A 13,289-nucleotide genomic window follows, 5' to 3' on the forward strand; every position below is an offset into this window, starting at 1 on the left:
TTTGGGTATGTGTTAGGGAGAGAGGGAGATCCTGCTTTGGGAGGGTCATTCAAGTATTGTTTTCAGTCCCAAATTAAACTTTTAGCTGATGTCACACCAAGGGTATTTCCTGGCATCACTGGAAGGTTCCACCAAGTATCCCAAAGATTAGGCTATGCACAGAAGTACAGGAAAAAAATTAAACAAAACTTATATTTAATGGCACTGAAGTTACAAGAAATCCCAAACTTTTCACCCAGTTGCTCAATAACAAAAAAGTTAGAAGTAAAAGGAAAAGGCTTGTTCTTTCCTTCCTATGTTCACCTTTCCTATAATACTACCTATAACACTCCCTCCCCAACTCCCCTGCCCCAGCACTATAAAAGGCTTTTGCTTCCAGTCCCATAGATACCACGAACCAATACAAAACTCTACTTCATCAATCTTGGAATCTGCAAAACATTAACAGCAATCTTTTATACTGTTTATCTCTAGATATGCATATCTGACTACTATCCATTCTATGTGTTTAGAAAACTATCCTGCTTCATCACTCCTCAAGTCACCATCATTACAATTAATACAGTTTCTGTTTTCTAATTTCCTAGGGCTTTTATACATAGTTTTTGTGTACTTCAGTGGATAGCTCCCTCACAGTCAGGGAGAAACGGAACAGTGCCTGTCTGAGAAGACAGTGAAAAAATTAATTACCAAAGCTGCCTCTGATTGTGAGAGACAACAACATACCTTAGTAAATTCTTTGTTTATATTTTAATCCCCATTTAAAAGTTGCTGAAAATAAGCAACAAAATAACCTCTTAGCTGGAAGGAACCTCCATAAAGGACTCTATGTATCACCACTCACTTCCCAAAACACTCTATGGCCTTTCACAGATTTCCGGAAATTGGATACAGCCAGCAGCAGCTGCAAAATCAGGCTATGCATGCCTGCTTTATGCTGAGAGATGTTCCTTTTGTCTTCCTTGTATTGGGCCTCCAACCCTGCTAATAAGAAGCATGCTGTTCAACCTGTAGCTACAATCACTAGTATGAGTGCAAGCATGGTGGCTCTCATCTTGGCCAAAAAGTGATTGAATCAATGACTTCTAGAGTTACAAGTATGACTCTCTACAACTTTGCTACAAAGCCAGACTCCCAAGTTCAGTTCTGCCACATTTCATGGGTTTAGTCAATAAAAATTATAGTGATTATATCAGAACTTAAACAAAAATACAAACATGTGATTTTAATTCCTGGCTTTGTTTTTTTCCAGTTCAAAGGATCCTAGTCCCACTGGCTCCACATCTGGCTGTCTGTCAGCATGCCCCCAGATCTGCGCAGGGCAGGGCAGGCTACCACTGCGGGCTGGGGCCAGGGCTGCACCAGGCTCTTCCCACTGAGTGGGGGCAGACTGCACTGGGGAGAGCAGCAGTGGTGCTGGCAGGGGGCTGCAACCACCCCAAGATTCACCATAGCTCACCTGACCCCCCCAGCACCACTGCCATCCGCCCAGAGTGCAGCACACTCACCCCTCCACCAGGAAGAGCCCGGTGCTGCCCTGGCCACAGCCTGCAGTGGCAGCCCATCCTGCCCCACACAGATCTGGGGGCACACACCCCCCATGTCCTCCTGGGAGGCCCCAGGTGGTGAAGGGCCAGTGCTAGGGTGGGGAGGCAGCTAGGTCCTGGGTGGGGTTAGGGGTGATGGATTTGTTGGTGTGGGGGTTGCCAGCACCGGGCAACGACCCCGGGCTTGGGGGAAGGGACGAGAGCAGCAGGCCCCAGCCCAATGCTGGCCCCAGCTCCCTCCCTATCCCTGCCAGGTCCCAGCACTTTCCCCTCCCCTGCAGACTTTCCTGCAGCTGGACAGGCAGAGGTGCGGTGCTGATGTCAGTACCCCTCCACCTGCTGCCCAGCTGGAAGGGAGTACAGCCCAGAAGGGGTATGCACAGAAGAGGTACACTCCTTAAAAAGGTTGAAAACCCCTGCTCTTAGTGAATAACAGTCCTCATGCCATAAAAAGATGTCATTCATTTACTTCAGCAGGTTGAGTTTGGCAGTTATATTTCCCATTATGGAAATATAATATAACTACAAATTTATAATATAACTACAAATGTATAAGAATATAACTACAAATTTATAAGAATCAGTAGACAAAAAATATTGATGTTGGACTGAAAGTTAAGGAATCAAATTCTGTAACGCACCAACAAGGACAAATGACATGTTCCAGAGACTTAAAGATTTCTGAGAGAAGGCATAACAAGAAAAATGATACAATCTAGTGAAAAAATGCCCAAGCAGGTGATTTAAACTCTTATTATTTGCTATTTACCAATTTATTATTCATTAAAATTCAAGGATTTCTCAAAGCTTATATTCTGTCACTTAGGTTTTGCTAATGCAATGACTTTTTAAATTAAAAAATGTTTAAAATCCTTGATAACATGAACTATATAATGCAAAGTAAAATGCACCTACTTCCTAAGAAACATTTAAGATTACAATAGGAGAAGTTGGCAATGGAAAATGAGGAGAACAAAAACTAAATTGAAATGCTGATAAAAGTTACCCTTCTGTAGAGACTTAATTTCATAAATATCAAAGCAACTCACACACAAATTATGGAAGCAGGGAAAATTCCAAATATTTGCCTTGAGGTGAGCCCATGCCATATTTGATTGAAGAGTTAATGCGACCTCTCCCCTTCCTAAACTATGAAAATTGTCCAAAACATGTAGAGCCCTCTTCTTTCCTTTCTCAAGATCTTTTTAATATTTTAAAAGATCATGCACATAAGTCAGTATTGTTGTGATATAACATTCAAGTTGTACTAGGTGCAAAAGACATGGTAAATAACAACAGTTTGGGTTTTTCTCCTATCCACTGTGGCTCATGCTGAATAGGATGGTATTATCATATCCCTCCCCAAAGGCAAGGGCAAAGGCAAACTTCAAATTCTGAGGCAGAGCAAGTAAAACTGACGGCAAATTTTGCCAAAATTTGCAAATTTTGTTGCCATTTGCCTAGATTGGGTTCTCACATGCAGTGGTAAAAAGGTGGCTTTCCTTTCTCTGGCGTTTTCAGAAAATTATGATGCCTCTTCCACTTGCAGTTCCTTTATATCACAATATTTTTTTCCATTCACAGGATACATCTTGGAAAGGAAGAAGAAGAAGAGCTACCGATGGATGAGACTGAACTTTGACCTTCTAAAGGAGCTGTCATATGAAGCCAAGAGAATGATTGAAGGAGTAATTTATGAGATGCGGGTTTATGCTGTGAATTCTATTGGCATGTCCCGCGCAAGCCCTGCTTCAGCACCCTTCATGCCAATTGGTGAGTTTCATCCCGTGTAACATCATGTTTAGAACAGAAAAATGGACAAACTAGCCCCCACTTTCTCTCAACACTGTCTCTAAAATAATACTTCATTTGCTTGAGAAAGCTGATTAGTCACTTGACATTTTCTATTTCGTACTTATCACCCTTTTTTCTTTGTCATCTTTCTCTTCTATTTCTCTCATTCCCCTGCCTAAAGAACAGAGGTTCCAGTTTCTTGAAATTGCTGATGAATTTCTAGCTGTTATTATTAGAAGTGTGAGAGTCAAGCTGGGTCTGGAGAGGAGGAGCAACTAATTGACAGCAATTTCCCAGCCCCTCTCAGCTTCCCCTGTTCCCTTATGGGTGCAAATATCATAGTATCCCACCCAGAGCTTTCTTAATCCCAGCCCCCTTGCACAGCTCTAAAGACAGCAGATTAAGAAAATATCTGAGGAATTATCCTCTATAAATAATCCTTCCCACTCTACCAGTGCAGTGTCTCTAGCTGTCCCTGAACTGGGAGCAAACTGCGTGAGCCTTCAGGAAGCCAACCATCTGAGAGCTTTAGGAACAGCAGCAAAAAAATACCAGTACCTGGATACTGAAATGACTAGAGTTGCTAAATCTAAAAACAATAGTCAGGGGGAACTGCCATCTGAAGGAATCAGTGCCAAAGTACAAGACAGTAGCAATGGGCCACAAGGGAAGGATGAGCTGCAAGTGGGATCTGTTAACTCTGGACTTCAATCAACCAACAGCTGGGCTACCAGGACTGAAGGGAAGCAACAAAAGACATCAAGAGGAACTACTAAACAAAAAGGTCCAAAGTTTTCATAGAGTAGGCAGAGTTTTAACTGATAAAATATGAAGTCCAAACTTACTGTTTCAGAGAATTAGCTTTGGTTTTGCAATGTATAGTGGATGGTCAGTCATGTATATTCATAATTACCTTTTCCTCTTGCATGTGTTTCTCAGTCTTTGTTTCCACTTGAAAATGAAATGATTTGATTCAATGCAGCTAGAAGAAAGGAAACTGGGTAAAATATGATTTGGTTTTGCAGTAGCATCATAAACTAAGCTGTTAATAATATAATCTATTTGTCATGCAATGTATGACATTGTATTAAACTTACAGCATATTTGAAATATTTATATGTAAAATCTGTTTAAGGTATTTCAAAGCTGTTCAGTTTATAATACATATACATGTGTTCTAGCAAAGACATTTTCTTTAAATAAGTTCTGTTATGCCATATATTTTAAAGGTTACAAGAATGAGCCACTTTTAATGATATTTTGGAATGCAGTTTAATGCCTTCCATACATATTAAATTCTCTGCCAGCCATGCATGTAATGTGTCCTAAACAAAGGAATTTTCACAATAGAAAATGTACAAATGGACAGTTCTGCAATTCCTAGTTTCTTGGCATACAGAGAATGTAAAGACAAGAAACCCTCAGCATGTGTCTGTAAGAGTATCCTATTTAAATATCCATGTGCATGGGATAGTCAAGTACATCTAGAGGAGTTTCAATTAGGTGTTCCAGCCATGGAGAACATTACTAAAGCAAGTTCACTTTCAGCTTACTTTTCTAAACCAGAGGTTGGCACTGATACCTAACTCTTAAAATGTGTTTTCCAGAAGCCTAGTCAAGACTTAGAAGTTTTCAGCAAGTTTTTTGTTCCTGTTTGATAATATACAAGAATGTATATAATCACTCTTCTGACTGAGCTGTGAGATTCAGAGGATTCTCAGTGATTAAAAAAGTTCCTGCTCTGAAGGAACAGTAAACAGATGATAGATGCAGACATGAAACCTCTAAGTCTAACCTCAAAATGTTTTTCATTATTCATTAGATTTCTGTTACTACTGAACAGATCAAATCTAGGTGTTTTTGTATGTAACTACAGTAATCACCCTAAACCAAATAAATGTATTTACTCACACACCACGTACACCTTTCCCCCCAAAATCAGCCCTTTAAAATTAGGGAGTGTGTCTTAAGCAGGGAAGCTGATTTTTCTTCACTGGAAGAGAAGCAGGGAAGAAAAACAGCAAGTATGCATTAGGTAAAAAGGCTGCCACTTGTCTCTGATGTAGCAAGCAGCATGGGCAGAGTCCAAGTGTTAGCCCTCTCACAGCTGCTGGGGGGCCGAGGATGGGGGGATTGGGGGTTTTGGCTAAAGAGCTACTGAGCAGCTGCATGCAATCAGTAGCATCTTGATGAGGCTTGTGGTGTGGAAGCAACATTTTATTATTTACAGGAACTTATAATAAATAACTATTTACAGTTAAGAAGTAACAGGCTCTACCAATGCCTATACATAAGCGTTGAGGCTGCTCCAATGTGCTGAAATTTCAGTGTATCGGAGCAGACTCAATTAATCTGTGCTCCAGCTGAGCTCCAGCAGCTTCCTGCATCTCTTGTATCAGCATCCCTACACTTAAAAATGGCGACGGAAGTGCCTGAACTAAAGTTTGTTGAATGAGCTTTAGTTCAAGCACCCTCGCCACCATTTTTAAGTACAGGGATGCTGATACAGGAGACGCAGCAGCACTTTAATTAGAGCAGCTCTTTAATTAAAGCACCACCCCCCTCAATGTCTAAGCATATGTAAAAGTGCCCTACTGTCCTAGCAAGGGGGTTGGGATCTAGCCTTTTTGATGTCCTGCCACACCTGAAAGTTTCTGCTGCCTCACTCAAACTGCCTTCTGGGATGCCACACTTCCTGGACACTGTTGCCAGGAGGACTTAGTCTATGTCAGGAGTGGACAAAATGTGGCCCGTGGGCCAGATGCGGCCCGCCAGACCATTCTATCCAGCCTGCAGGACCCCTAAAAAATTTAGAAAATTAATATTTATCTGCCCCTGGCTGCCTGTCATGCAGCCCTTGATTGCTTGCCAAAACTCAATAAGCGGCCCTCCACCCCAAATAATTAATTGCCTGCCCTGCTCTATGTCACGCTGTCAGCTATGATTCTGGAAAAATATTTTTTTTTCCACATTTTGCTTTATAAAAACAAGGTCTGTGTCTTATTCAGGGGCATGTGGTATGTAAGAAAATATGGTAACATCAACTTCAGCCACCGATGAGGTGGGACTTGTGTTTATGTAATTTTTGTCTGGTAATATTCAAATTATGAGTGTAGAATTATACATTTATAGGTGTTCTCCCATGTTCTGCTCTTCTTTGCTGAGAATCTGATTCACTTATCCAGAGCTTTTCTCTAGAAAAGAATACAAGCTGAGCCACTATTATCTAGAACCTCTGTGTTACAAGCATACTGTGCTTCTACCAAGCGTTACTCATTGACTCTTCTGTCAAGTGAAGCTATTAGAGTTACATTTTAGAGTTGTGGTTCTAGATAAGACTGTACATCATTCCCCTATTCCTGATCATTCCTTCTATATCCACCACAATCCTATATCTCAGGGTTTTATTTTCTTTTAGCTCCCCCAGGTGAACCAACCCACTTTACGGTGGAAGACGTTTCTGACAGTACCATTACCCTGAAGTGGAGACCTCCCGAACGGATTGGAGCAGGGGGACTAGATGGCTACACTGTGGAGTACTGCAAAGAAGGATGTGAGTAAGCCCTAGTCCTACAGTATCAACAAAGCATTATCAATCAGAACAGAATCAGTAAAATACCACTGCAACTACTATCATTTCACAACCTCACCACAGAATCCAGTACCATTACAACAAAGTTTAATGTTACTGATGGCAGACAATGTCAAATCAATATTACTACCATGCATCACCATAGTTGCTACCTCATCTTCCTGGTACCACCACAACATAATAAACCACTCTAACTTTTATAGATGCAAATATTGTATGATGCCATATAATGTTTATTAGAGTTTTCTACAGTATATCATTTCTACTCACTAAGTATAATCACTGCATAATTATTAGAATCCCTGTGACTTCACCCCAGCATGACATATTAGTATAACTTCTGTACTATTAGTACTGCTATAGAAGCTCTGACAACTCTATCAATTACTGCCATCGGACTGGAGAAACAAGGCAAAAAAGAATGAGAAATCAGTAAATTTCATCAGTGGTTTCCACTATTGTTGTTACAAGCACATGTATCTATCACTATACTATTTGAGTACCTTAAGGGATATATATTCCTTCCATTTAAGAATGAAATAAACTGCTCACTTTTCAGTTAGAGCCACTTTCAAAATAATTCTCTCCCATTCCATTTTGAACTTGAACTGCAGGGAAAACCCTCCACCCCATAAAACTCCCTGAAGATACAAACCCAAAGAAACTAGAGAGTACCTTCGGCCTTGTTCACACATGGAATTATTAAGAACAGATATCCCTGAATAGTTCAATGTGTGGACATACTTTTTCCAAACTGTAAAGCGTCCTGTTCTGATTTCGATTAATCCACTTTCATAGTACTGCTTTAAATTCACACCCCACCTTACTCCAAATTTACTTTCCAGTGTAGATTAACCATCAGTTTGGAAAAATTGTACAATTGTTATACAGAAGAAACCCTTTACTTGCAGCTACAGAGTGGGTTCCGGCTATTTATGGTCTAACTGAACGCACATCTACACTGATTAAAGATCTGGTCACTGGGGACAAACTCTACTTCCGTGTCAAGGCTATAAACCTGGCTGGTGAGAGTGGACCAGCAATAACCAAGGAGCCTATTACCATCAGAGAGATTGTGCGTGAGTATCTGGAGCAAGCAAGTATCACTCAACCATTTCCTTTGGGACTTTACTAAAGATGTCTTTAATGGAGAAGGAAATTCTGGGTCTGTCAAGACAAACACTTCTTTTGGAGTATGGATAGGGAGCTACATTCTCTCTTTTGATTATAGCTCTGCCCAATTTCATACTAGGCTGGGTTTTCAGATTAGCTCTGAATAATATCTCCCAATTCTGGAAACATTATCTAATAGGACTTTGACTGTAGATAGTATATTTTTAAAATAATATTTCTCAGATTTTAAAATGTTTACATTTTAGCTTCTGAAATGACTATCTCAGCATCTCAGATACTGTATATTTTAGGGTAAGCTCTATACTAAGAATGAACTGTTATGCTAATGCCAAGTATTCCTACTGCCTAAGAACAGAGGGCAGGAACTGTCTGAATAAAGCTGTTATCTATACTTTTATGTCCAAGGTCATTAATTACCACCTCATCTACTACCCAATGGTAATAGATTCCAGTTCCTTTGACTGGTGTCCAAAAGATATTATGAGCTCATTACTGTGGATTCCTCACTCTTGACTCACACAAATGCCTGCCAGCGTCCCACTACCAGTAAAATGGCCAAGTGTAAAGAGCTAGAGTTTTAAGGCATCCCAAAGCCAGATAGATATGAAGATGGATTCTCAAAATCCATGTTAAGAATTGTTCTATGGTCTAAATGAGGGCAGAAGAAAAGGGAGAGATGTAGAGTGCAGGAAGAACACTAATGAAGAGGGCTGAAAGCAGAGACTTGAAGACAGAATATCCACTAAGACTCTCAACAACTTTTGGCAGGAAAGCAGTTGTCATGTTACTCTCTGAAGTTTGGGGAATGAAGTGCAACTCCTTTTACCCCAGGTAGCAAAATTGCTGCTGAGCTATTCCATGGAGGCAATGCAAACCCAATGATATGTATAATCTGCACAGATCATTAAATATTTTCAAATGGTAATATATGTTAGAAATTGTAGGATCTGTGTTGCAACAGATATACCATTCTTTACACCCAGGGTAACCATTCCCTATCCCCATCTGCTTTATAAGTAAGCCCTCAGAGAAACTGAGGTACATTCAGAGGGTGCACATCCTATGCAGAGCCTTTCAGGATCCTATTTCCCTAGGCATTGTAACAACAGAAGTTCCACTGCCAATGGAGCCTGCACAGTTGCAGAGACAAAGACAAGAGTTATCACTAATTTTCATCAAGTGGTGCGTATAATACCATCTACAGATGAATACACCTAGCAAATGATCAATTTCCCCCAAACTCTTCAGTTTGATTTTTCTTGTGTTCACAAAAATGGCATACTACTTTACAGTGTTAAACATGAAGTCTGTTTCCTCTGCTGTTTTTCCTTCTTTTTCCTATGAATAATAACATTGAAACAACCATGGTGTCTAACATGAGAACATCCTTATCTACAGAACGTCCCAAAATATGGCTGCCACGCTATCTTAGACAGACTCTGATGAAGAAAGTGGGTGAGACAATCAACATTGTGATTCCTTTTCAGGTAGGCAACTGATTCTGTTTTGGCATGGTTCTTTTATGTTGCTTATGGTTACACATTAAGTTTCCTAACCCAAACTCCCCTACTGAATAACTTATACATAATTTAATTTGAAGGAAATATTTTCTGTTAACAACATTATAATTCATTGCATCTCCTTTCTGCTCACTTTTGTTTTGATAAGTTATTTAGAAATAAGCCTTTCACCCCTACCTATTTGCAACTACAGTTTAAAAACTAATGACTAGGGCAAGATTCCCGCATGTGCTTATATAATTGCAGACTGTACTCTAATGCAAGGTGATAGAGTTATGGGTATGACTACACATCTAAAGATATTCTATAGCAAGGCAGTCCTGACTCATTTTATATCCTCATAAGGCAAATGTTGTAGCCCATGGGCTGGATCTGACCTGTGGAGCTGGGGGGGTTGCAGCATTTCAGCAACAGGGGGGAGTTTGGTGGCATTTCTGTGGCAGGGGCTTTGCCCGGGTGGCAGGGAGAAGTGGTGGCTGCAGTTCCAGCTCCAGCAGTGGCAGTGCAGGCAAGGCCCAGGCGCAGAGCTAAGCACCATTAAAATGGCCCCATGCAGCAAAACATTGCTGATCCCCATTTTGGTATAATTCAAAATTGCACAAGCCTGCATGCACACTGTTCTGTTTTTTCCTTTAGAACAGTGGTAAGAAAACGTGTTATAAAAATGACAGCATATGTCCAAAGTAAGGTTTTACTCCTCGTAACTTTTTTCTATTAACTAACTTCATACAGGGATCTACCTAAAACTTTGTATAACCATCTTTTTATTATTTAAATAAAAATAAGTTGGATAAATCAAATTAAAACCTCTCAGTCCCTGAAGGAGTGACTTTTTGCTATATTTCAACTTTCTATTCAATCCTGCTGAGATGCTTATAATGGGTGTCTATAGATGTGCAGGATGCCCACTCCGTATTGTAATTACAATGCGTTGGAGAAGACTTCATGAATCTAGTCTGCTGGAGCAGGCTATTTAGCACACACTGGCAGCCTCGGCATCTTGTGTATTCAGTGATGAACCAGCTTCAGTTAAAGCATCCCCACCGCCATTTTGAAGCGCAGGATGGTGAAAACACAAGATGTCATGGGTGCTTTCATTAGAGCAGCTCCCAAGAGCCCAATGCAATTAGCAGGGTTAATAAAAATGGAGAATTTTTTTTACCATAAATATAAAAATGCTTGATTTTTATTTTAATTAGATTTTTAATGGGATTTTTATTTTGTTTAAATTATATTTTCTTCTTTTAAAAATAAGCTTGTTTCAAATTAAATCTAAATTTCATAAAATTATGTTGAGTTTTAAGTCCCTTAAAATAGTTCAATAAAAAAGGTTGAAACCATCACCTTTGTGGTGGAGCACCACTGGGGTGCTCGCCACGTGGCAGGGGCTACAATAGGCTGGGGCACAGCCCAGCAGGGAAGGTAGCCAAGTGAAGCCCCAGATCTCATTATAAGGGGGGGAGGTGTGTGGTGGAGCACCTTTGGGGGTGCTCGCCACTTGAGGGCTCTCACAGGCTCCAAGGGGATCCTGTTTTGGGGGAACAGCAGGGGAAAACTCCCCCAGGTACCATTTTAAGGGGGAAGGTATGAGGCAGGGCACTATTGGTGCCTGCCACTTTAAGCTCGGGGCCAAGCAGCCAGCAGGTGCTTGATTGTGGCAGCCATTTTAGATCCCTGGCTGCCTATATAAACAGATCAACTCCCTGCTGGCAGGCCAGGCAGCTACACTGTGTGGCTGCAAGGTTTCATGTATCATCCTGGAGGTAAGGGAGGAGCTGTAGGGGATAGCTAGAAGGCTCCTGGTCCTGGCCATGACCTAAAACTGCACCCTGCTGGGAGCAGGTGGCCTGGTGGGGCTCTCAGTGGTACGGGAGCCGCCAGGAAATGCCAGGCCAGTGATCACCCTGGTGAAAAGTGAGAAAGGGCGCCTTAACCCTAGCCCTCACCTTGGGGTGGGTTTGCGTAACACTGGAGGTAGTTGGGGGCCAGGCATGGCTGTGGCCACCTAAGCCCTGTGGGGTGCAAGACCCTGAAGAGGGAGAGTTGGGGGGGCCAAACACTGCTGCGGCCACCTGAGCTCTGTGGGGTGCAAGACCTTGAGAGACCCCAAGGAGGGAGAGTGGGGGCCAGGCATGGCTGAGGCCACCTGAGCTGTGTGAGAGGGTAGAACCCTGAGGAAAGATAGTTGGGGCCAGGCATGGCTACGGCTACCTGAGCCCACTGGGGAGGGAAGCCCCATGGCCCCCAGTGAGGGGGCTGAGATGAGTAGCCCCAGTGAGGGGGCAGAAATGCAGAACCCCAGTGAAGTGGGGGGAAAACCAGAGGGCTGAGAGCCCAGTATGTTTGTTTATTTTATACATATATATAAATAAACATTCTCTCTCTCTCTCTCTCTATATATATATATATAGAGAGAGAGAGAGAGAGAGAGAGAGCGCACAATGACCTGCTGCTCCAGGGGGAGCGGGAGAGTCCCTGTGAGACCCTGTAACACTAGTCGTGGTATGAGTTACCCCAGCTCCCACAACCAGGCAGGTAACCCCTAGTAGCAGCCAGAAGGCGGACCCAAGAGAGTGAAGGGGCTACTAGCAGAGGCCTGATGTAGGATACCCTTGGCTGGTCAATGCGGGGGCCAGAACCAGAATGGTCAAAAGAGCCAGGGGCCCACCGTGAGGGACACCCAGAGCTGAGGGCCTGGGGTCCCAACTGGGCTTGGAGGTGAGGCCAGGGCCTGTGTAGTCAAAGGTCCTGGGGGAACCACACCTGAGAGGGGAAATGGTTTCAGGGAACCAGACAGCCCGAATGAAGGTAGGGTAGGCCGCCTGAATGGAGGGATCTTAGAGGGTTCCTGATTGGAGGATTCTGAGGCCGAGTTTGGGGCTGGTGAGATAAACAGCTGGATGCCATCTGCGAGGCATGGGCTGCAGTGTAGGGGACATATGGAGCCTCAGATAGTGCCCCCTGGCATCGGGGCATGAATGGGCAGCCTCCTGCCTTAATTAACATCTTAATTAAGAACAAGGCATGGCAGGCGAGTCAGGTGGGGGGGGTGCACAAAGGCAGGTGAGGAACCTAGCACTGTGGCTAGGTGGGGAGCCCCACTTTGCCACAACCCTGTATCAAAAGGTTGAGTTATAGGCTGTGTGCTTTTTCTATATAAACACATAATCAGGGAAACTCATTGAATTTTTTAGACCAGGCTTTATAAATAAATTACAGTAAGTCACATCTGGTATTAAGGACCCAGCCTTCTGACTCCCAGGATACCAGCATAAACCTCACTTGGAACTTTTGATCAATCTACTTGGGTAGTTTCACACACAGTTGTCTCCAACCTCCCCAGCTCTTACTGGCTCAGTTCTCAAATTTGTGTAGAATGTGTGTGCAAAATATTTAAAATAGTGTTTCTTAATAAAAATTAATTTGATTAATTTGATTTTTTAAAAATCTGTAGGCTTAACTAAATCTCTGTTACCATCATTGTGCAGCTGCTTCATACAAATCATAAGCAAAAAGTTAGTTATGTAGTGAATAAGCAATATACATCCAACATTTTCTAACAAACTAAAAATGTACAGTTAAGTATCTGAATATATTTAGCTATTTGATGGCTTAAATAAATATACAGATTCATAGATTCATAGATGTTAGGGTCGGAAGGGACCTCAATAGATCATCAAGTCCGACCCCCTGCATAGGCAG

The 13,289-nt window shown here is 42.1% G+C and overlaps 1 protein-coding gene and 1 long non-coding RNA gene across 7 annotated transcripts in view; one reads left to right on the forward strand and one right to left on the reverse strand.

Annotated features, from left to right (window-relative positions):
• The window catches only part of MYBPC3 (myosin binding protein C, cardiac), a 119,374-nt gene that overhangs the window by 83,060 nt on the left and 23,025 nt on the right, over positions 1-13,289 (forward strand). For all 5 annotated transcript variants that reach the window (XM_025216648.1, XM_025216650.1, XM_025216649.1 and 2 more), the window contains 4 exons: positions 3,132-3,320; positions 6,760-6,894; positions 7,845-8,012; positions 9,466-9,554. In XM_025216648.1, the coding sequence (XP_025072433.1) occupies positions 3,132-3,320; positions 6,760-6,894; positions 7,845-8,012; positions 9,466-9,554 (581 nt within the window). The remainder of the gene's footprint in view (positions 1-3,131; positions 3,321-6,759; positions 6,895-7,844; positions 8,013-9,465; positions 9,555-13,289) is intronic.
• Positions 1-13,289, reverse strand: part of LOC112552087 — a 48,913-nt gene that overhangs the window by 3,437 nt on the left and 32,187 nt on the right. For both annotated transcript variants that reach the window (XR_003096443.1, XR_003096442.1), the window contains exon 3: positions 4,255-4,323. This is a non-coding gene — a long non-coding RNA (uncharacterized LOC112552087). The remainder of the gene's footprint in view (positions 1-4,254; positions 4,324-13,289) is intronic.

The sequence above is a fragment of the Alligator sinensis genome, unplaced genomic scaffold (genome assembly GCF_000455745.1).
Source record: "Alligator sinensis unplaced genomic scaffold, ASM45574v1 scaffold686_1, whole genome shotgun sequence".
Lineage (NCBI taxonomy): Eukaryota > Metazoa > Chordata > Crocodylia > Alligatoridae > Alligator > Alligator sinensis.